Source organism: Hemiscyllium ocellatum, chromosome 15, assembly GCF_020745735.1.
Source record: "Hemiscyllium ocellatum isolate sHemOce1 chromosome 15, sHemOce1.pat.X.cur, whole genome shotgun sequence".
NCBI lineage: Eukaryota > Metazoa > Chordata > Chondrichthyes > Orectolobiformes > Hemiscylliidae > Hemiscyllium > Hemiscyllium ocellatum.
Window position 1 is genome coordinate 58,142,020 of NC_083415.1, and position 23,755 is coordinate 58,165,774.

Consider the following 23,755-nt stretch of genomic DNA (forward strand, 5'->3'; position numbering starts at 1 on the left):
AAATACCACTGTCCTACTTTCATCAGGTGAGAGTGTATTGTTCAATTATTAAAGATGTGAGCCCGATGACTTTCCTTTGAATCTTTAGTCAGGCCTAACCAATCAACCCAAGCGAACACCAATAATAAACAGTGTCGCATAATCAAACACAGATCAACTGAACAATTGATTTCTTTTGTAAACCTAAATTCTGCATTCTGGGAATAGGATATGCTTTTACCCAAATTGTACTGGATACACACCGATTTGGGAGCATGGTATTTGATTAAACACAAGATTATTTGATTGTTGCTTTGTATTTCAGGAGACGTCGCTAATGCCTACCAGTGTTCTACTGCCTATGAACAAATGAGCAACGTAACATAGACGGGCCTGTACCATAGCACCATGTCCCTTGCCATCCACATACTGGCTTGTGTATTCGGCACAGGCTCATGGGTTGCCATCAATGGCCTTTGGGTGGAGCTTCCGCTTATTGTGAATGTTTTGCCTGAAGGATGGGACTTGCCCTCTTATCTCACTGTCATCATTCAACTAGCTAACGTAGGACCCCTGTTTGTCACTCTCATGCACAAGTTTGCTCCAGGGAAGATGAAGGAGATTGTTGCTATCTATGTTATTATCAGCATCGGGATCTTGGCCAGCTTGCTGATGGTGTTCTTCTGGAAGGAAACTACGTTGCTGGTGGGCACACCTCACAGTACAGCCTTTCTGACACTCACCTTCTTCTTGTCACTAGTGGACTGCACATCCTCCGTGACCTTCCTTCCCTTCATGATGAGACTCCCGACCAAGTACATGACCACCTACTTCATTGGAGAGGGTCTGAGTGGCTTCATTCCTGGCCTTGTGGCACTGGGTCAAGGTTCTGGGATGATCAAGTGTGTGAACACTTCAAAGCCAGTCAACGTGACCACTGGTAACTTCACAGAGGGGACAATTGTTCACCAGATTGAAACTCATTACTTGTCTGCCAACTTCTCCACAGAGACATTCCTGGCTTTCCTCACGGTTATGATGATTTTCTGCTTGCTGGCCTTCATTTTCCTCACACGGGTTCCTCACAAGATGTTTCGTGAAGTGCAAGTGTCGAATGAAGTGTTGCATGTCTCAACCACTGAACTAGAACTGAATAAATACATCCCTGAGCAATCAGCAGATACACAGAGCTTCAGTCTTCACGATCCGAGGAAGGCAATGGACAAAGCTAAGCTTGCGTCCGAAGCACAAAGTGTGTTGGTCAGTACATTCTCTAAGTATTCCAAGCAGCAGCTTCTCTTCATTTATCTTCTTGTTGTCTGGGTGAATTCATTGACCAACGGTTTCCTACCATCAGTGCAGACGTATTCATGCCTACCCTATGGAAACATTGCTTACCACTTGTCTGCTGCTCTGGGTTCCATGGCCAATCCTGGTGCCTGCGTTATTGCTCTGTTTGTACCCAACAGGTAGGCAATGCCAAACGTTGTGGAATTTGGATGTGGTTAGACTGTCCTAGTGGGTCCATTCTAATGTGTTCTTAAGTATAACAGAATGAGCTCAATCAAACCATGAATTGTGATGTGATGCCCACTTGGTGTAATTTTCAAAAACTTCCTGGGAAATGACTCTGAGTAGGAGCCGATACCTAGCATTCCTGGGGAAATAAAAAAACTCCACATAAGTGTAAATTTTCGTGCTTTAACAAATGATTTACTGATTAAACAAATCAAAGATATGAGCAGTTTCTTACAGACAGCTCAATCCTTTTTGTTCAATCTCTCTTTTAGAAACAAGACAGGACAAAATAACCACTTAAAGCCACAGTATCATCACAAAAAAACAACTCGATGGCAGCTATAGAACTGGAAAACTTTGTAGCATGTAAGGAAAGCATTCAGCCCATTATATTGGTCATTGCTGGTTGCTATGTTAAACCAAAACCATTATCACTGTTCTGGTTTGCAGCATTGTTAATGTTCCCCACAGATTCAGATTCTTCTGACACCTATAAAGATTAGCTTAGACTGTCCCAGGACTAAATTGATGGGAGTTGTGTCCATTTCTTGCCTGAAAAATGGATGCAATGTATATTGATTTTTACAGAAGGGGGTTTAGTAATTGGGTGGGTGTGCAGTCAGGTGAAGGCAGGCAGAGCATTGTTAATTGAGATGGTGAGCCTGCATACAAGCCCAGTTAGAAGAAGCAGGCACTGCATCAGGAATCAAGTAGTGAACCAGTAGCAGGGAAATCAGGAGATTGAGTTCCACGTGGGCAGTTGGGTCAGCAATGACTGAGAAGCAATTGTAAGTGTTCCCTAAATTGTCACCTGGAGTTGTCACCAAGGTCCTGACAAGCTGTCATTGAAAAAGTACATTTTTAAAAATAAAAGCATGACAAACCTCTGTAGAGTGCTGCATCATTGTGGGTGTAGATCTTGATATAAAAACCATGGTGATGTGAGGTGGCATATGCTGATGACCAACCACCATCATGCTGTGAATAGCATCTGTAACATGCGGATGAGACATAGGTTCTTAATCCACAAGAATTCAATGAATTTTTACTCCAGCTCTTGGTACCTCCACGTTACTCCGCATTCAAAGGTATTTGTGAGTCTCAGATGAAGCTAAGCAGCTTGGATATATTGCCGCAACCTTCCCATTGCATGCCATGCTCCAAGGGGACAAAACTCAGTAAGATGGAGACAGGTGCTTTATAACATAAGAAGATAGGAGCAAACTTAGGCCATTCAGTCCATCATTTCTTCTCCTCTATTTGATCATGGCTGATATATTTCTCAACCTCATTCTCCTGCCTTTTTCCTGTAACCCTTGATCCCCTTACCAATCAGCATGATGCAGCACAGAGGCTCAGTGGTTAGCACTGCTGCCTGACAGTGCCAGGGACCCGAGTTTGATTCCAGCCTCGAGCGACTCTCTGTGTGGAGTTCACACATTCTCCCTGTGTCTGCGTGGGTTTCCTCCAGGTGCTCTGGTTTCCTCCCACTGTCCAGAAATATGCAGGTCAGGTAAATTGGTCATGCTAAATTGACCATAGTGTTTAGGTGCATTAGTCAGAGGTAAATGTAGGGTAGGGGAATGGGTCTGGATGGGCTACTCTTCAGAGGGTCAGTGTGGACATGTTGGGCCAAATGGCCTGTTTCCATACTGTAGGGAATCTTATCCAATCTAATCAATCAAGAACCTATCTACGTCTGTCTCAAATATACTTAATGACTTGGCCTTCACAGCCTTCTGTGGTAATGAGTTCCACGTATTCACCACCCTCTGTCTGAAGAAACACCCTCACCTCAGTCCTAAAAGGTCATCCCTTCACTCTGAGGCTGTGCCCTCAGGCCCTAGTCTCTCCACACTAATGGAAATGTCTGCTCAATGCAGGCCCATCAGTATTCTGTAAGGTTCACAGATAATCCCTTCAACTTTTTAAACTCCATCGAGTACAGACCCAGAGTCCTCAACTGTTGCATCATTCCTGGGGTAATTCTTGTCTATTTCCTCCATAGACAGCACATCCTTCCTTCGGGCCCAAAACTGCTCACCATGTTCCAAATACAGTCTGCTTAGAGCCTTATGCAGCCTTGCCAGTACATCCCTGTGCTTGTATTCAAGCCCTCTTGAAATGACTGCTAACATTGCATTTGCCTTCTTGACTTCCAAGTGAACCTGCATGTTAGCCTGAAGAGAACCCTGAACTAGGGCTCCCAAGTCTCTTTGTGCTTCAGATTTCTGAATCCTTTCCCCATGTAGAAAATAGTCTGCCCTCAGATTATTAATCCAGAGCATTAATGTATTACATAAGTAGTTGTGGTTCCAACAGTGGTCCCTGCAGAACTCTACTACTCACCATTGCCTTCCTGAGAAAGATCCCTTTATTCCTGCTCTCTGCCTTCTGCCAGTCAGTCAATCCTTTATCCATTCAACTACCCTGCCCCTGACACCATGGGCTCTTATCTAATTTTGTGGCCTCCCGTGTGGCACCTTGTCAAAGGCTGTCTGGAAATTCAAATTGAGCATACCTGGCTCTCCTTTGTCTAACTTGTTTGTTACTTCCTCAAAGGAATCTAACAGACTTGTCAGGTACGATGCCCTTGTTGAAGATGCTGACTCAGCCCTATTTTACCATGCACTTTCAAGTACTCCACAACCTCATCCTTAATAATACAGTCATGGAGATGTACAGCACGGAAACAGACCCTTCGGTCTAGCTTGTCCATGCCGACCAGATATCCTAAATTAATCTAGTGCCATTTGCCAGCACTTGGCCCATGTCCCTCAAAGCTCTTCCTATTCATGTATTCATCCAGATATCTTTTAAACGTTCGAGTAAAAAATGAGGTCTGCAGATGCTGGAGATCACAGCTGCAAATGTGTTGCTGGTCAAAGCACAGCAGGTTAGGCAGCATCTCAGGAATAGAGAATTCAACGTTTCGAGCATAAGCCCTTCATGAAGGGCTTATGCTCGAAACGTCGAATTCTCTATTCCTGAGATGCTGCCTAACCTGCTGTGCTTTGACCAGCAACACATTTGCATCTTTTAAACGTTGTCATTGTACTAGCCTCCACCACTTCCTCTGCCAGCTCATTCCATACACGCAATATTCTTTGTGTGAAAAAGTTGCCCCTTAGGTCCTTTTTAAATCTTTGCCTCTCACCCTAAATTTATGCTCTCTCATTCTGGGCTCCCCCAACCCAGGAAAAAGACTTTGTCTATTTATCCTATCCATGCCCCTCATGATTTTATAAACCTCTATAAGGTCATCCTCAGCTTCCTATACTCCAGGGAAATAGCCCCAGCCTATTCAGATGCTAAAATCTTACCAATGACCAAGGTTAAGCTAATTGGCCTATTATTTCCTGTCTTCTGCCTCTATTCCTTCTCAACTCAGAACCAGAGTTCCTCAAGCAACCAACACTTGCTACAGATATGATCACTATGAACCACATGGGGTCCACCTGCTCCCACGATGTCGTTACAACACATCATTTGGGCTGGCATCTCTATTTTAATTACATATTTGTTAATATGATTTTTACAAATTTAATACTGGACTTTTAGTATGTTGCCTGTAAATATTTCCCCATTAACGTTCAATCTGAAAGTAACCTACAATTAGTAGCTATTACCAACCAGTGATCTTACGGTTTACCTGTGGTGTCAGTGGTTTGTGCTGGACTCTGTGTTCTGGGCTTTAATTTACCCTGTTAAAAAAAAGACCTTACAAACTATGAGCAAAACAAAAATAAGCACAAAGCTCTCCTTCCCCTCAGCACTGAACTCCCACACTGCCTCCAAAGTCCGTAAGCTACAGACTCACTGGGGGTATGTCTCACTATGGATGGGATCTCTCCTTCCTGACTGTACACAGCTTAATGATCACATGCTATCATGAACATGTTCCTTAATGGTATACCAACCATCTGCTGTGAGGTGTAACGCAATGAATCTCGTGACCATAAGGATTCATTGAGGTGAATATGGAAGATAAACTTATGGAGCAGCTAGTTAGGCAATGAGGGACAAAAGGATAGAGAGTCATAGAGTCATAGAGATGTACAGCATGGAAACAGACCCTTCGGTCCAACTCATCCATGCCGACCAGATATCCCAACCCAATCTAATCCCACCTGCCAGCACCCGGCCCATATCCATCCAAACCCTTCCTATTCATATACCCATCCAAATGCCTCTTAAATGTTGCAATTGTACCAGCCTCCACTACTTCCTCTGGCAGCTCATTCTATACACATACCACCCTCTGCGTGAAAACGTTGCCCCTTAGGTCTCTTTTATATCTTTCCCCTCTCACCCTAAACCTATGCCTTCTAGTTCTGGACTCCCCGACCCCAGGGAAAAGACTTTGCCTATTTATCCTATCCATGCCTCTCATAATTTTGTAAACCTCTATAAGGTCACCCCTCAGTCTCCGACACTCCAGGGAAAACAGCTCCAGCCTATTCAGCCTCTCCCTATAGCTCGAATCCTCCAACCCTGGCAACATCCTTGTAAATTTTTTCTGAACCCTTTCAAGTTTCACAACATCTTTCCGATAGGAAGGAGACCAGAATTGCACACAATATTCCAACAGTGGCCTAACCAATATCCTGTACAGCCGCAACATGACCTCCCAATTCCTGTACTCAATACTCTGACCAATAAATGAAAGCATACAAAACGCCTTTTTCAATATTGTATCTACCTGCGACACCACTTTCGAGGAGCTATGAACCTGCACTCCAAGGTCTCTTTGTTCAGCAACACTCCCTAGGACCTTACCATTAAGTATATAAGTCCTGCTAAGATTTGCTTTCCTAAAATGCAGCACCTTGCATTTATCTGAATTAAACTCCATCTGTCACTTCTCAGCCCATTGGCCCATCTGGTCCAGATCCTGTTGTAATCTGTGGTAACCCTGTGCTGTCCACTACACCTCCAATTTTGGTGTCATCTGCAAACTTACTAACTGTACGTCTTATGCTCGCATCCAAATCATTTATGTAAATGACAAAAAGTAGAGGGCCCAGCACCAATCCTTGTGGCACTCCACTGGTCACAGGCCTCCAGTCTGAAAAACAACCCTCCACCACCACCCTCTGTCTTCTCCCTTTGAGCCAGTTCTGTATCCAAATGGTTAGTTCTCCCTGTATTGCATGAGATCTAACCTTTCTCATCAGTCTCCCATGGGGAACCTTGTCGAATGCCTTACTGAAGTCCATATAGATCACATCTACTGCTCTGCCCTCATCAATCTTCTTTGTTACTTCTTCAAAAAACTCAACCAAGTTTGAGAGACATGATTTCCCATGCACAAAGCCATGTTGACTATCCCTAATCAGTACTTGCCTTTCCAAATACATGTCCATCCTGTCCCTCAGGATTCCCTCCAACAACTTGCCCACCACTGAGGTCTGGCTCACTGGTCTATAGTTCCCTGGCTTGTCCTTACCACCCTTCTTAAACAGTGGCACCACGTTTGCCAATCTCCAATCTTCCAGCACCTCACCTGTGACTATCAATGATACAAATATCTCAGCAAGAGGCCCGGCAATCACTTCCCTAGCTTCCCACAGAGTTCTCGGGTACACCTGATCAGGCCCTGGGGATTTATCCACCTTTAACCATTTCAAGACATCCAGCACTTCCTCCTCTGTAATCTGGACACTTTGCAAGATGTCACCATCTATTTCCCTACAGTCTATATCTTCCATATCCTTTTCCACAGTAAATACTGAGGCAAAATATTCATTTAGTATCTCCCCCATTTTTTGTGGCTCCACACAAAGGCCACCTTGCTGATATTTGAGGGGCCCTATTCTCTCCCTGGTTACCCTTTTGTCCTTGATATATTTGTATGTTAATTCTTCTTAATTCTATTTGCCAAAGCTATCTCATGTCCCTGTTTTGCCCCCCTGATTTCCCTCTTAAGTATACTCCTACTTCCTTTATACTCTTCTAAGGATTCACTTGATCTATCCTGTCTATACCTGACATATGCTTCCTTCTTTTTCTTAACCAAACCCTCAATTACTTTAGTCATCCAGCAGTCCCTATAACTACCAGCCTTCCCTTTGAGAGATGTGCTGTTGAGATCACATGGTGAAATGAGGAGGAGGCTTGAGAGGAGCACAATGAGGGTATGAACCAGGTCTGTTTTCTGTGCTTTAGAATTAATGCAAGTAATTCCATGGCAGTAAATAATGCATGTCTTACTCACTTGCAGCAAAACCAAAACAACATTTCACCCCGAGAACAGAATGTGTGTGGAGTTGATGGAACTGATCTGACTTGGAATACTGCGTACAATTCTGGTTCCCCTACTATAGGAAGGATGTTGTGAAACAGGAAAGGGTTCAGAAAAGATTTACAAAGATGTTGCCAGGGTTGGAAGGTTTGCGCTATAAGGAAAGGTTGAAAAGGCCGGGGCTGTTTTCCCTGGAGCATCGGAGGCTGAAGGGTGAAGTTATAGTGGTTTATAAAATTATGAGGAGCATGGATAGGATAAATAAACAAGGTCTTTTCCTCAGGGTGGGGAATCTAAAGCTAGAGGGCATAGGTTTAGGGTGAGAGGGGAAAGATTTGAAAGGGATCCAAGGGGCAATGCTTTCATGCAGAGGGTGGTGCCTCAATTGGATGAAATGCCTGATGAAGTGTTGGAGGCCAGTGCTAATTACAACATTTAACAGGTATTGGGATGGGTATATGAATAGGAACGGTTTCAAGGGATACGGGCCAAATGTTGGCAAGTGAGACTAGATTTATTTAGGATATCTGGTCGGCATGGACGAGTCAGACCAAAGGGTCTGTTTCTGTGCTATACATCTGTATGACTCTCTGTCTGACTTTAGTAATATCTATTTCTCCATGTTTATTTTCTGTCTTCTCACCCTGGCTATAGAGGTTTAAAGGTTTACGTTACATGGACAAGTTCCATACAATCCTACAAACAATGACAGACAAATAAAAACTCTCTCCTCGAACTAGCATGTCCCACACAATGGGACAGCCTGGAGGCTTACAATGTGCATGATCCTCAGCCTTTCCCCAAGGATGTGATCTGCCGAAAAGGCAAGAAAATGACAACATTCTAAAATGAGATGGGAAAAAAAAATCTTGGCAATGCTTTGCCAATCAACAGAGGAAATTCAACCTTCATGAGATGATCATGTGGCTCCTGATAAGTCCTTGAAGCATTCACTCTTTTGATTAGATTACTTACAGTGTGGAAACAGGCCCTTCGGCCCAACAAGTCCACACCGACCCACCGAAGCGCAACCCACCCATACCCCTACATTTACCCCTTACCTAACACTAGGGGCAATTTAGCATGGCCAATTCACCTGATCCGCACATCTTTGGACTGTGGGAAGAAACCAGAGCACCTGGAGGAAACCCACGCAGACACGGGGAGAACGTGCAAACTCCACACAGTCAGTCGCCTGAGGCGGGAATTGAACCCGAGTCTGTGGCGCTGTGAGGCAGCAGTGCTAACCACCGTGCCGCCCAAGTTGATTGAGGACAGTTTTGCCTTGCAAGAACTCAGAGAATCAGTGGAAGAATTACTGAGAAGGCACTACTGTAAAAGTAGAGCTGAACCATACAGCTTGGGCAGCAGGTAGCTCAGTGGTTAGCACTGCTGCCTCACAGCGCCACGGACCCAGGATCGATTCCACCCTTGGGTGACTATCTGTGTGGAGTTTGCATATTCACTCCATGTCTGCCCAGGTTTCCTCCCATACTCCAAAGATGTGCTGGTTAGCTGGATTGGCCATACTAGATTGCCCATGGTGTCCAGGGATATGCAGGATAGGTGGATTAGCCATGGGAAATAGGGGGTGAGTCTGGGTGGGATGCTCTTCAAAGGGTTCATGTGGATTCGACGGGCTGAATGACCTGCTTCCATACTGTCGGGATTCTATGACACAGGAAGCACCTTTTCCATAGAAGGTGTAATTCTTTTGTCAAAGATCAATGAATGGTTAGTGGGATGTTTGTAGTTTTCAAGACAGATATGTGTATCAAGGAATTATAGAACTAACTCATGGTCTAACTGATTAGAACAGTTTCGAAGGGCTGAATGGCCTCCACCTGTTCCTACATTCTTCATTTCTATTCTGAACAGTTGAACACAATATGCTAGAACACATCCACTGAACACAGACATTTAAATTTTATTCGATAATCTATTAGGTCAGCCAGAAATATCAAGCAATGGAATTTGCCTGCTAGCAAAATGCACATTTTTAATCAGAATAAATTGTTCTGCTTTGCAGGAAGTTTAATAATTGACCCATTATTCTGAAAGAGAAGTGCTGACTTGCCTTTGTTGAATCCTTAGGGTACCATGCAGTGTAGTTTATGGATCAATGCATATCTGCTTGGGAATATAATTGGAGGCTTTATTAGTAATAATAGACAAATCTAATCAAATATTCCATATAATTTGATGGGTTCGTACTGCTGAACCATTTGAAATGTCAGATCCAACTGTTTTTATAATTTGTTCTTGAGATAAGGCCATCGCTGGGTGGGCCAGCATTTGTTGCTTGTCCCTAATTGCCCTTGAGAAGATGCTGGTGAGTAGCCACCTTGACCCACTAGAGTCCTTCTGGTGTAGGCATGCCCAAGGTGCTATTAGAGAGGGTTTTGAATTAGTGACAGTGGAAAGAAAGGGAATGCTGCTGTGCATCTTATAGTCAATATACTTAGCTGCAACTCTGCACAGGTGGAGTGAATGGTGGTGGATAGGGTGGCAATTACGTGGGCTGCCTTTTCTCAAGTTAAGTTGAACCTCCTCTGAATAATCAAAATAAATAGATGTAATTTATTTTTAAGACCAGTTTTGGATCAGATACATGGGACGCCATCTCGCAGGGGTCTGAGTAAAGTGAGCTATGTGCAATTGTGAGGCAGCATTGAAGGAAGGAGTGCATCTCAATGGCAAGAGCAGCTTGCTCCACCTTACAAGCTTTTCACCAGCAGGGTGGTGTGGTTCTTGCTGGGCAGTAGTGATTCACCATTTAAGAATGATTATTGCTTGTGAAATATCTTGTTAGCAGCACAACCTGCCTCATTAATAGTCAGTTTTCTATCCTACCAAGCTCACCAAACGAGCTAGACATTTAGAGAACTTGATATAGAAACCAGAGTGGGTACTGGCTGATTCTGTTCGCCACTTCTTCTGAAAGACATTCATGTTGTGTGCGACCAAACTCAAGCCCAGTGCATGATTCACGGACACCATGTCTATGGACATTCTGACATCTGACATCTGCCAAGCCCTCATGATCAGGTGAAAGTGGGTACTGCAGATGCTGGAGATCAGAGTCAAGATTAGAGTGGTGCTGGAAATGCACAACAGGTCAGGCAGCATCTGAGGAGCAGGAAAATCGATGTTTTGGGCAGGAGCCCTTCATCAGGAATGATGAAGGAATCCTGATGAAGGGCTCCTGCCCAAAATGTCGATCTTCCTGCTCCTCGGATGCTGCCTGACCTGCTGTGCATTTCCAGCACCACTCTAATCTTAAGCCCTCATGATCGGTTTGGCCCAATTTGTGAGCTGGGTGCCTCTCTGTGTGTGAGATGTGTTCCTGCTACTTATATTGGTGCAGGGGTGCACTCAGTGTGGTTAGGAAGAGACTCCATGGACTATGACCCAACAATGATGAATGGATGGTAATATAGTTTCAAATCAGTGTGTTGTATGGCTTGGAGGGGACCTCTCAGTTGAGTAGTGCATGCTGTGAATAGTGCGTACTGCTGCGATTGTGTGATTATGGTGGAGGGAGTGAATACTGAAGGTGATGGTTAGGGCACTGATCAAATGGACTGCTTTGTCCCAGATAGTGTCAAGCTTCTCATTGTTGATGGAACTGCACCCATCCAAGCATGTTAAACATTTGCTCTCTCTCCATCACTGAGCCAGCAGCATACTATACACAAGAATCTGGAGTAACATGCTAGTGGATAATATTCCATCACACTCCTGGTTTCACTCAAATATTGCATTTGTGGCTTTCCCTGTGAGACAGCTCCTGTGTGTCCTAGATAAGTATGTACTTGTCAGGCAGGGAGGAAGATATACAACGCATGAGCCGTGGTTTACTAAGGAAGTGGAATCCCTGGTCAAGAAGAAGAAGAAGGCTTATGTTAGGACAAAATATGAAAACTCAGGGTGCTTGAGGGTTAGAAGGAAGTCAGGAAAGACCTAAAATGAGAGCTCAGGAGAGCCAGGAGGAGACATGAGAAATTGTTGGCGGATAGGATCAGGGTTAACCCTAAGGCTTTCCATAGGTATGTCAGGAATAAAAGAATGACGAGAGTTAAATTAGGGCCAATCAAGGATAATAGTGGGAAGTTGTGTGTGGAGTCAGAGGAGATAGGGGAAGCACTGAATAAATATTTTTCGACAGTGTTCACTATAGAAAATGAAAATGTTGGCGAGGAAAATACTGAGATACTTGCATCTAGACTAGAAGAGGTTCACACAAGGAAGAGGTATTAGAAATACAGCAGAGTGTGAAAATAGACAAGTCCCCTGGGCCGGATGGGATCTATCCTAGGATCCTCTGGGAAGCAAGGGAAGAGATTGCCGAGCCTTTGGCATTGATCTTCAAATCATCATTGTCTACAGGAATACTGCCTGAGGACTGGAGGATAGCAAATGTGGTTCCCTTGTTCAAAAAGGATAGTAGAGACAATACTGGTAATTACAGACCAGTGAGTCACACTTCAGTTGTTGGAAAAGTGTTGGTAAAGGTTATAAGAGATAGGATTTATAACCATCTAGAAAAAAATAATCTGATCAGGGACAGTCAACACGGTTTTGTGAAGGGTAGGTTGTGCCTAACGAATCTTACTGAGTTTTCTGAAAAAGTGACCAAACAGGTAGATGAGAGTAAATCGGTTGATGTGGTGCATATGGATTTCAGCCAGGCATTCGATAAGGTTCCCCACAGTAGGCTATTATACAAAATGTGGAGGAGTAGGATTGTGGGAGACATAGCAGCTTGGATCAGTATTTGGCTTGCTGAAAGAAAACAGAGGGTTGTAGTTGATGGATCATGTTCATCTTGGTGTCCAGTTACTAGCGGCGTACCGCAAGGGTCGGTGCTGGATCACTGCTGTTTGTCATTTTTATAAATGAACTGGATGAGGGCTTAGAAGGGTGGGTTAGTAAATTTGCGGATAACACTAAGGTTGGTGGAGTTGTGGAGTTGTGGATCGTGACGAAGGATGTAGTAGGTTGCAGAGAGCCATAGATAGGATGCAGAGCTGGGCTGAGAAGTGGCAAATGGAGTTTAATGTGGATAAGTGTGAGGTGATACACTTTGGCTGGAGTAATCGGAATGCAAAGTATTGGGCTAATGGTAAGATTCTTGGGAGTCCAGTTGAGCAGAGAGAACTCGGTGTCCATGTAGACAGATCCCTGAAAGTTGCCACCCAGATTGACAGGATTGTTAAGAAGGCTTACAGTGTTTTGGCCTTTATTAATAGAGGGATTGAGTTCTGGAACCAGGAGGTTACGCTGCAGCTGTACAAAGCTCTGGTACAGCCACACTTGGAGTATTGTGTACAGTTCTGGTCACTGCATTATAAGAAGGATGTGGAAGCTTTGGATAGGGTGCAGGGGAGAGTTATGAGGATGTTGCCTGGTATGGAAGGAATGTCTTACGAGGCAAGGCTGAGGGCGTTGAGGCTGTTCTCGTTAGAGAGAAGGTTGAGGGGTGACTTAATAGAGACATACAAGATAATCAGAGGGTTAGATAGGGTGGACAGGGAAAGCCTTTTTCCAACTATGGGGACGGCAAACACGAGGGGACACAACTTTAAAGTGAGGGGAGATAGGTATAAGACCGATGTCAGAGGTACTTTCTTTACTCAGAGAGTAGTAAGGGTATGGAATGCTTTGCCTGCAATGGTAGTAGATTCACCAAATTTAAGTGCATTTAAGTTGTCATTGCTCAGGCATATGGATGTACATGGAATAGTGTAGGTGGGATAGGCTTCAGATTAGTATGACAGGGCGGCGCAACATCGAGGGCCAAAGGGCCTGTACTGTGCTGTTATGTTCTATGTTCTATAAATTGAGCCAGACTCAAAATAGTTTATGCTTTGGCTTCGAGACAAATTAAGGTCACAAGTTTACTCTTTATTTGTTTATTGATTCTCAAAATAAGCAACAAAAGAATTTTGTTTCCTCTTCAGCACTGAAATGTTAAAAGTGCAGAGAAGAGATAAGACATAATGCATTGTGAAGAAACTGAAATCTGATTTAAATTGTGGTCAAATGGACTGTTTCTCCAAAAACTTGCAATTGATAGAACTTTTAAAATGGAAGAATATTCCAATGCATTTCAAAAAGGCAAGATCAGGCAAGAACTGAAATCAAGCCAAGTACAGTGATGCTGGAACAAGTAATTGGAGTTGCATGGAAGAGAAAGCTTTAAGAACCTTGTAAAGGAGAGGTAAAAGATCATAACAATAGGTTTTGGGGCAACTGAGGGTTTGCATTACTGAAGGTAGTCTGCAAATGTTAGGTCACAGTGTTAACAGAATTGGAGGAATGCTGAAATCCTGGAGTGCTGCAGGCCTGGAGAAGGTTGGGTGAGACCATAGAATGACTTGAGAATTTTAAAATGGATGCATGTTTAGACCAGGTGCAAATGTAGATCAGTAAAGGTATGGTCAATAGATGAACAGCACTTGGCACGAGTTCGGGTTTGTGGGTTAGAGTTTTGGTAGAGTGCCATAGATTTGCCGCTTATTCAGCATGGAAACTGGGAGAGTGCAGTGGAATAGCTGAGACTAGAGGTAACAAAACCATGGGTAAAGCCTTCATTAGCAATGAGTTGAGGTGAAAGTGGAGATGGGAGATAGGCAACCCACTGATTGCAGCTGTTCGAAAAGGTGGCTCATCTCAAAGTTAAAATTCACATAACACCAGGTTATAGTCCAACAGGTTTTTTTGGAAGTACCAGCTTTCAGAGTGCTGCTCCTTCATCAGGTCACTATTTACCTGGTATTGTGTGATTTTTAACTTTGTTCACCCCAGTCCAATACCTGCACCTCCACATCTTCTCAAAAATAATTAGGGTTGGGCTACAAACGTTGGTCTTGCCAGTGACACTCACATTCTATAAATGGATTTTAAAAACGAGATTATTCAGCCTGGTATAATTCATACAAGTTGCCAAATCTATATCATGGTAACCTTGGTAGCAACAAAGGACATTAGGCTTGTGGAATCCTGCCAATGGTGTATTCATCTTATTCTTTGATTTATGACTGAGCGAACTGTGCACTTATGAGTAATGGATGAGAATTGCTACTTGTGGAGCTCTTATCAATGTCAATGTGGATGTCATAGTGTTTAACAGAGAGGCAGAAATATCATCTGAAATCATGGCACAGTGTGCATACTTTTTACTGTGTTGGCATAAGCTTATACACCTGCTGCACATTACATCTGTGCATTCCTAGATTGGAAAAGACACAAAGAAAATGAAGCATAGCAAGAACTTTTGAAAGATACAACCCTTCTATTACTGAACGTCACTGGGTAATGGCCATCTGCTTCCCTTATCCTGTTGGGAATCAGAAACTAGTGTCAAGTCAGCAGTATGGACAGTGTAGCAACTCTGATACCAGAGTTTAATTTTTCCAATGCAAAATGCCAGTTTAAATTAAGAATGAAAACTCAAATTGAAATCAAGCAGAGAACTAAATACATTTCTGCTTATTGATATTATTTGAAAATAGCAATGCATAACCAGCAGTTCAGAACTTGTGGAAGATTGTGGCAATTGACTGGTACATAGTGTGATATAATGATTTCATGTTCACCATTAGGTTAGCTTTTTATTGAAGTGGGTAAAAAATGAGGTCTGCAGATGCTGGAGATCACAGTTGAAAATGTGTTGCTGGTTAAAGCACAGCAGGTCAGGCAGCATCCAAGGAATAGGAAATTCGACGTTTCGGGCATAAGCCCTTCATCAGGAAGCTTTTTATTGAATTCAACTTTTACTATCTGCCACATCAGAATTCACAACCATGTCCCCAGAACATTCAGTGTCCAAGTGTGGATGAAATCAGGAGTCATGCAAACAGACAACACAAGTTTGTTGAAAGAGTTTCCTTGTGTCACCTTCGGTCTCTTAGTTTAATCTCTCTTGCTTGCTTTTCCATTGCCTACTCGGTGTCAATTCCACTTTTCATTTGCTTTTACTCTTTTGAATACATACATCCTATAGCCAGGCCCTAACTCTGGTGGGAAAATCCGTTATCACAGCGTGAAAGAGGTTTAAAAAGTTCAATTAACAACCACTAGCAATGAGAGAGAAAAAAAACAACAAAAATTGCTGGAGAAACTCAGCAGGTCTGGCAGTATCTATGGAGAGAAAGCAGAATTAATGTTTCGGGTCTAGTGACCTCTCTTCAGAACAAGCAACAACAACTTGTATTTATGTAGCACATTTAACATATTAAAAGATCTCGAGGCAGTTCCTGGTTAAGTTACATTAAGATGGAGTCCGCCTCGATGAAGTACTGCTTTGACTGATTACTGGACATAGGGATGTTTCTATGTCAGAAGCCTCACATTTCCCATTCTCCCTCAAAACATATTTCCCAGTTAAAATTGAGCTGAGACCACAACCTGATCAGCTATGAACTTATTGAATGGTGGAGCAGCTTTGAAGGGGCAAATGATATACTGCTCCTTCTTAGTTCTGCATCCCTAATTCAATTATTTTCACCCTGTCCATACAAACATCTGAATAAGGGATGCATCTGCTGACACGCATTCATGGTGCTCTCTGCCAGCATAGTGGCTTACCTCTTGTGGAGGTTGCAGGTTGTGTGGAAGGGTCAAATAAATTCAGAAATGTGGTTACATGAATGCAGCAGATAAAAGTTGTAAAAGTGAATTGTCCACTCTGAATTAGCAGGGTTGTTAACTATTAGGCTGGTCAATGGCAGGAATGCTTTCATAGAAGGATCTGGAATGTCCCAGTCATCTTAGGTACAAATGACACTGATGGGCATCAAGCCTGGTAGTTTTTTTTTCCTCTATATATTTATGGGATGTAGGCATTGCTGGTTAGGCCTTTGTTTTACTTTCCATTTCTAATTGCCCAGAGAGTCTGACTTCAGTGGATGTTAGTGGTAATATCATTGGGCAAGTAATTCCAGGTTAATATTCTGTGGATGTGTTTCTGAATCCCAATATAGCAGGTGGTGAATTTGAATACTGAAGACCATGTAACCATTATTGATTGTTGCAAAAAATCATTTGGTTCACTAATGTCCTTTAGTGAAGGAATCTGCCATCCTTACCTGGTTAGGTCTCCAGACCTATGACAATGTGGTTTCCTAAGACCTATGTGGTCTTAGGAAATTAGGGAAATTAGGAATGGGTAATAAATGCTGGCCAGTGCTGCCCATACTCCCTGAACCAATTTATATTTAAAAAATCACATGTAGGCTGGACTAGGTAAGGATGGCAGATTTACTTCCCTTAAGAGCATTAGTTAACCAGATGGGTTTAGACAAGAACAGATAGTGGTTACATGGATGCCTTTAGACTGGGTTGTAATTTCAATGTTTTACTTAATTGTAATTTCACCATTTGCTGTGGTGGGATTTAACCATGTCTCTAACATTAACTTGAGGTTCTGGGCTTCTTGGCCAGTGCCCTTACTGTTACACAACCACAAAATTATATGCCATTAGATTGACCTGTCCCTACGAGCAGAAATATCTTCTTTGCATCTGTCCTATTATATCTTTTCACAGTTGTAAATACCTTAATAGGCCACCCTTCCGTGTTACATCTAAATTCTTAATTACTTCACCCTCCCTCCACCCAATGCACTGCTTTGCAGAAGAGCAAAAGAAAAAAAAGAGAAAAGAAAAACTAGAGTCTAGAAGGGAAACAGGAACTCTGCAAAATTTCTCTCTAAACATCTCAAGTGATCAAGCCAGAGGCTGAGCCAATTGGTGATATTACTAAGGGAGCTAAATCAAGTTTAGTGAATAGATTGTCTGCTGGGCATATACATGTCTATTGACAATGGCTGCGGTACCAAAGGAATTTGCAATTGATACTCTCTATAGAACTTTCTTGGCTGGTGTGCCAACAAACAATTCTAACGAGAAGTGTATTATAAACAACATGTTTCTCTATTGAGCTTGGCAGAAGGAGTGTCTATTATGGAAGGTCATCATGCCCCAAGCCTTCTATGCACAAGGAAGCAGAAATAGGTGCAGTAGGCTTTCATGCCAAGGGACTTTTTTTACATTCAGGATATTAACTTTGATTCACAGCTCAGTAGACCAAATCTCAGTACATAGAGAAAATCAGAGTCAGAACCTTCATTTTTTTCTCTCTTTCTCTGTCTCTCTTTCCCCCTCTGCCTTTTTATTCTTTCTCTCTTCCTTTCTTTTCAATCTCCGTCTCCCTTTCTCCTAGGGAACTCTGAGACGAGGGGAGTGCAGGCTGAATTTATTTAACAAAATGTAATAATCAGTCAAACTAGACCAGGGACAATTGGTTTTTATGTGGGTTCTAGCTGGAAAAGTTATCTCTCATTCTCATTGTATGAGGAAGGCAAGGAAAAAAAATAGACCTTACAATGAAACAATATTGTATTGATTCAAATATTCGATGTGAAAAAAGCTGGGAGGTTTACAACTTGTCTTACGAGTTGTTTTTCAGTTCTTCATCTTGGGTATGATTAATGCCTCACGCTAATGTTTGACAAAATATTGGACATCTAGATCATGGGGCAATGGTTTACCTATGAACGTGCAAACATGAATTAGGAACAAGAGTGAGCCAATTGGCTGTTCACGCCTGTTGCTCTATTTGACAGGATCGTTGCTGATCTGATTGTGACCTCAACTCCACTTTTCTCGAGACCCAATGCCCTTTGATTCCCTTGTTAGTCATGAATCTGTCTACGCCTGTATTAGAAATATTCAATAACACTGACTCCATTGCTGTTGTGGGAAGGGAGTTCCACTCTGAGAGAGTTCCTCATGTCCATCTTCAAAGGGACACCCGTTGTTTTTAAACAGTGTCCCCTAGTTCTTGTATCTTCTCCAAGAGGAAACATCCTTTAAGCATCCACTCTGTCAAGTCTCCTCAGGGTGTTATCAGTTTCAATCAGGTCACCTCTCATTCTTCTAACCTCCATTTGACACAGGTTCAACCTGCCCAATATTTCCTCTTAAGACAATGCCCTGTCCACTCAGATTTCAGCTGAATGAACCTTCACTGAACTGTTTCTAAAATAATATCTGTTCTAAAATAAACTGCCCCAAACTGTACCCAGCATCTAGATGCCATCTCACTAATGCTGTATACGACGGTAGCAAGACACCCCCAGTTGTTTATTTCAATCTTTTGGCAGTAAATTACAACAGGAGTGATCATGACCCTGATTGGGAAAAGATACAGAGGAACTTGGGGAAGGAAATAGTGAACCATGGGGAGGACCTCTATTGGATGCCCAGACAGGAAGGAATCCCATCCACAGGTTTCACCTGCTGAATTTATCAAGCAGCCACTAATTGCCCACCATGTCTTCAGTGGCTCAAAGTTGGGCAGGTTGCCCCCACACCCCAATGTTGGCATATGCACATCATCGCCCAGCTTGAACCTGGGGATGACCATTAAATTCCATGGTCAGATAATATTGAAATAACAAAATAAAGAGGGTGGTGTGGGTGTGGAAGGAGCTGCCAGAGGAGGCAGGCACAATGACAACACTTAAAAGACATTTGGACAGGTATATGAATAGGAAAGGTTTGGAGGGATATGGGCCAAATGCAGGTGAATGGGACCAGTTCACTTTAGGATACCTGATCGGCATGGATGAGTTGGACTGAATGGTCTGTTTCCATGCTATATGACTCTACAACTCTGTAACATACATACAAAATAAACATGTTTCATTCATCAAATGTAACTTGTACATCCAAAGGTTGAGTCATTCTTTAAACAAGTTCATTCATGGGATGTGGGTGTTCATGGCCTAGCAAGAGATAGTCGTGAGATGCCTTTGTGAACTGCTGCAGTCCATGTGGTCCAGATACCTAAGAAAGTTCTAGATTCATATCCAATCAGAACTATAAGTCAGAACATGATGGGTCAAAATTCTGGAATTTTCAACTCAACAGCAACATGTGCATCCCCAGCAGATAGACTGCAGTACCTCAAAAGATTTCTCTTCATCTCAGGGCAATTAATGATGAGTAAAATGTTTTGGCTTTGCCAGTGACACCTTGAGCAATAATTTTCCAAAGTAGTCTGCCTTGTGCAATTATTAGATTTGAAGCAGCAGTTGGTTGGGGAATGAAAAGTGGATAAACTTCAAGCTGATTAAATTTTTTTCCTCCCAATAATGTTTCAGATCCTTGGTGCTGCTGGGATTCCTGTCTCTGGTCGGCACAGTGTTTGGTGCCTATAACATGGCAATGGCTGCCCTGAGCCCATGTCCTCTGTTACAACACTCTGAGGTTGGAGCCATCTTGATTGTGAGTACACAATATGTGCTATCAGAAAATGGAATATTAGGTCATGTGTGAGCATTAAAAGGGGATTCTCATCATTGGAGTTACCTTCACAATTCCCAATGGCAGCAAAACTGTGTTACCATGCATGTCTCCTTAATTCAATAGATTGTTTAGCAAATTTTTCTTTAGCAGAGCGAAAGATGTCATTGTTGGCAAATGGAAAACTTCCAAGTGTTGACTCTCAGGAATATCTCAATTGGATTTCTGTATTCCCCCTCAGGCAGCTTGGAGGCATTTGGAAATAACGTTGTGAACTTAAGAGTTTTCTCAAAGGAGCCTATAATCTTATTTCTAAAATAATACTAGTCAAGGCAAGAAAGAGTTCTGAGATAAAGATGTCATAGCCCCAGAAAATGGCTTGCCCATGAGAGAGTGATGACTGGTGATGAGTTGAACCTCAGGGTCACCGTGCCTCTAGTGAGGGACAATGCTGAGAAGGCAGGATCTTCATGGTGACCTCAGCCAGGATAGGAATTGAATCTGTTCCATTGGTGTCACTTTGCATTACAACTCAACCATCTAAACTAACCCCAACTTAATCTCTCACCTTAGCATTTTCCTCGTAGTTCCATTTCCTTTAACGTGTACAATGGTCTTGTCCTCATTCAGTTTTAAAATAGGGAACTAAGGGCAACTATTTCATTTAACCCTCTCTTTGTAGATCTGCTTTCCTGCTGACTATGTAAAAACGCTGTAACTATTACAGTGGAATTTTGTGACTGAGCGGCTAATGTTTTAGAGGCATAGAGTCAGAGTGTTACAGCACAGAGACAGGCCCTTTGGCCCAAACTGGTCCATGCTGACCAAAGCGTCCATCCACGCTAACCCCATTTCCCTGCACTTGGCCCATTTCCTTCTAAATCTTTCCTATTCATGTATTTGTCCAAATGCCTTTTAAATGTTGTTAATGTACCCGCCTCAACCACTTCCGCTGGCAGCTCATTCCATATGCATATCACCATCTGTGTAAAAACGTTGCCCCTTAGGTTCCCATTTATTCTTTCCCCTCTAACCTTATATTGATGCTCTCTAGTCATTGATTCCCCAACCTTGGGAAAAGGACTGAGCGCATTCACCCTCTCCATGCCTCTCATGATCTGATACACTTCCACAAGATCCCCCCTCAGTCTCCTACACTCTAAAGAAAAATGTCCTAGTTTGTCCAACATCTCCCTATAACTCAGACTGTTAAGTCCTGGCAACATTTGTGTAAATTTCTCATGCACTCTGTCCAGTTTAATAGCATCCTCCTGCAACAAGATGACCAAATCTGAGCACAATACACCACGTGCGACCTCACCAATGTCCTATACTACTGCAACATAACTTTCCAACTTCTACACTCTGTGCCCTGACTGATGAAGGCCAGTGTGCCAAAAGCCTTCCTCACTGCCCTGTCTATCTGGGACTCCACTTTCAGAGAACCATGCACCTGAACTCCAAGGCCCCTCTGTTCCACTACACTCCTTATGGCCCTACCATTCACTATGAAACTCCAACCTTGGTTCAACTTTCCAACATGTTACATTTGTTATGTTTTTGGGGGATTAATAAAGACTATTTGATCCAATGGAAATGATATGGACTTCTCACTGGTTTCCTAATTACTGGGTGGAGCTTCAGCCCAATCCGTGTATGAATTAATCCCTGTGGGGGATCCAAATCTAACAACAATTTTTAATTGCCGCCGCATGCTAACAATTTTTCAGAGTCCTTCCTTTCCGTTAAAGCCCTGCTCTATTTTTGTTCCCTCCGACTCACTCATAATTCCTGTGCATTGTCAGGTGACTATGAGAAACCTGAAAGCTCCCACTGTTTGCTAAATTCCTGTGGGCTGTAGGTTGAGAGATTTGACCTGTATTTACATTGTGAATTAATTGTTTTGGAATCTCTCTGAGCATTACTGGCAAATATGTGCACCAGCATAATGAGCCTAGTCAGCACAGCTAACTACTTATTTGCTGTTCAAATACTGTAATGCGTTCATTTCTTTCAGGACTGTGGTCAAATGTAGGTCCAGCTGCAGAAGAACAAAAGTAACTAATTTGCATTCATAAAGCCTCCCCCAAGATCTCAGGACAGCCCAAAGCACTGTACAATCAATGAAGGATTCCTTGATGTGTTATTGTTTCAATACAGGAAATGAGGCAGCCTTTTTTTGCAAAGGATGAAGTATTAATATTGGCCACGTGAAGATGAGGGACTTAAGTGCATTGGAAGCAGTTCAGAAAAGATTCACCAACATGAACCCGAGGATGAAGGGGCTTATCTTATGAGAACAGTGGGTTAAATGGGTTAAGCATTTAGAAGAATAGGAGATCGTAATGAAGCATATAAGATTCTGAGGGTTTTTGGATAGGGCAGAGGATGTCACCGCTTGTGGGGGAATCTAACACTATGGATGTAGGGCCAAAATAAGGAATCTCCCATTTAAGACAGAAATGAGGAGGAATTTCTTCTCTCTGTTTTGAATTCTCTCCCACAGAGAGTAGTGCAGGCCGGATAATTGTATATGTTGAAGGCTTAGGTGGTTTTCCGCTGATAGTCATTTATCCGGAACCATATCTGAAAGTCCACATAAACTGCATCCATAAACTTTAGTTACACTCTCAAAAGAATCAAGTTTTGAATCTATTTAGGGTTTGGGATTGGTAACAGTTATTGACCCAGCCAGCAATGTCCACATCTCTTGGAGGCATAGATTTTAAAAAAGGGAAGATGAAAAGAAATGTTTGTGGGGTGTCAAGACGTACACAAAGTTCTACCATTACAGTGTTAATAAATAAAATTTAAAGGGACCTATGAAATAGATCTGGCTAATATGGAAGTAAAGAAATGGCAGCATTGAACAATTACTTGACGGCAGCCTCACTCGAGGCAGAATATCCCTGACAATCTAGGCAAATAGATTCAAGGTTTGATTCTTTTGACCATATAACTAAAGTGGTGGACCAAGGATTGTTTATGGATGCAGTTTATGTGGACTTTCAGATATGGTTCTGGATAAATGACTGTCAGTGAAAATTAAAGCTCATGGAAATGTCAATTGGTCAGAAGTACAGAAATACAGGACATACTCTAAATGATGAGATGTGAGGAACTGATGCTCTCCAAAAGGACTTGAGTGTTCTTGTTTATGAGTCACAGAAGGCTAACATCAGGTGTGGCTGATGAAGGGCTTATGCTCGAAACGTCGAATTCTCTATTCCTGAGATGCTGCCTAACCTGCTGTGCTTTGACCAGCAACACATTTGCAGCTGTGATCTCCAGCATCTGCAGACCTCATTTTTTACTCAAGTCATTTGGGAGGCAAGTGGTACATTGGCCTTTATCTCAAATGGAGTAAAAGATGTCTTGCTTAACAGCACCTGGAGGATTGTGTACAGCTATGGCAAACAACATGTTGGCCTTTACCATAAGATGATTTGAAAACAGGCATAAGGACATCTTGCTGCAATTATAAGACACCTTGGTTAGACAGCATCTGGAGTACTGGGGACAGTTTTGATCTCCTTACTGAAGGAAGAAAATATTTGCTAGAGATGGAGTGCAATGAAGGCACAGTGGACTGATCCTTGGGATGACAGGATTGATGTATGAGGTAAATTGAGGAGACTGGGTCTGCAGACTCTAGAGTTTAGAGGAGTGATCAAGTGGAACTGGGGAAGCTGTAGCAAAA

The 23,755-nt window shown here is 42.7% G+C and overlaps 1 protein-coding gene across 1 annotated transcript in view; it reads left to right on the forward strand.

Moving 5' to 3' along the window:
* The first annotated feature begins 387 nt into the window (after nucleotides 1–387).
* slc52a3 (solute carrier family 52 member 3) overlaps nucleotides 388–23,755 on the forward strand; it is a 28,547-nt gene continuing 5,179 nt past the window's right edge. Inside the window, exons 1-2 of the mRNA XM_060836159.1 lie at nucleotides 388–1,448; nucleotides 19,914–20,037. Of these exons, the coding sequence (XP_060692142.1) occupies nucleotides 388–1,448; nucleotides 19,914–20,037 (1,185 nt within the window). The remainder of the gene's footprint in view (nucleotides 1,449–19,913; nucleotides 20,038–23,755) is intronic.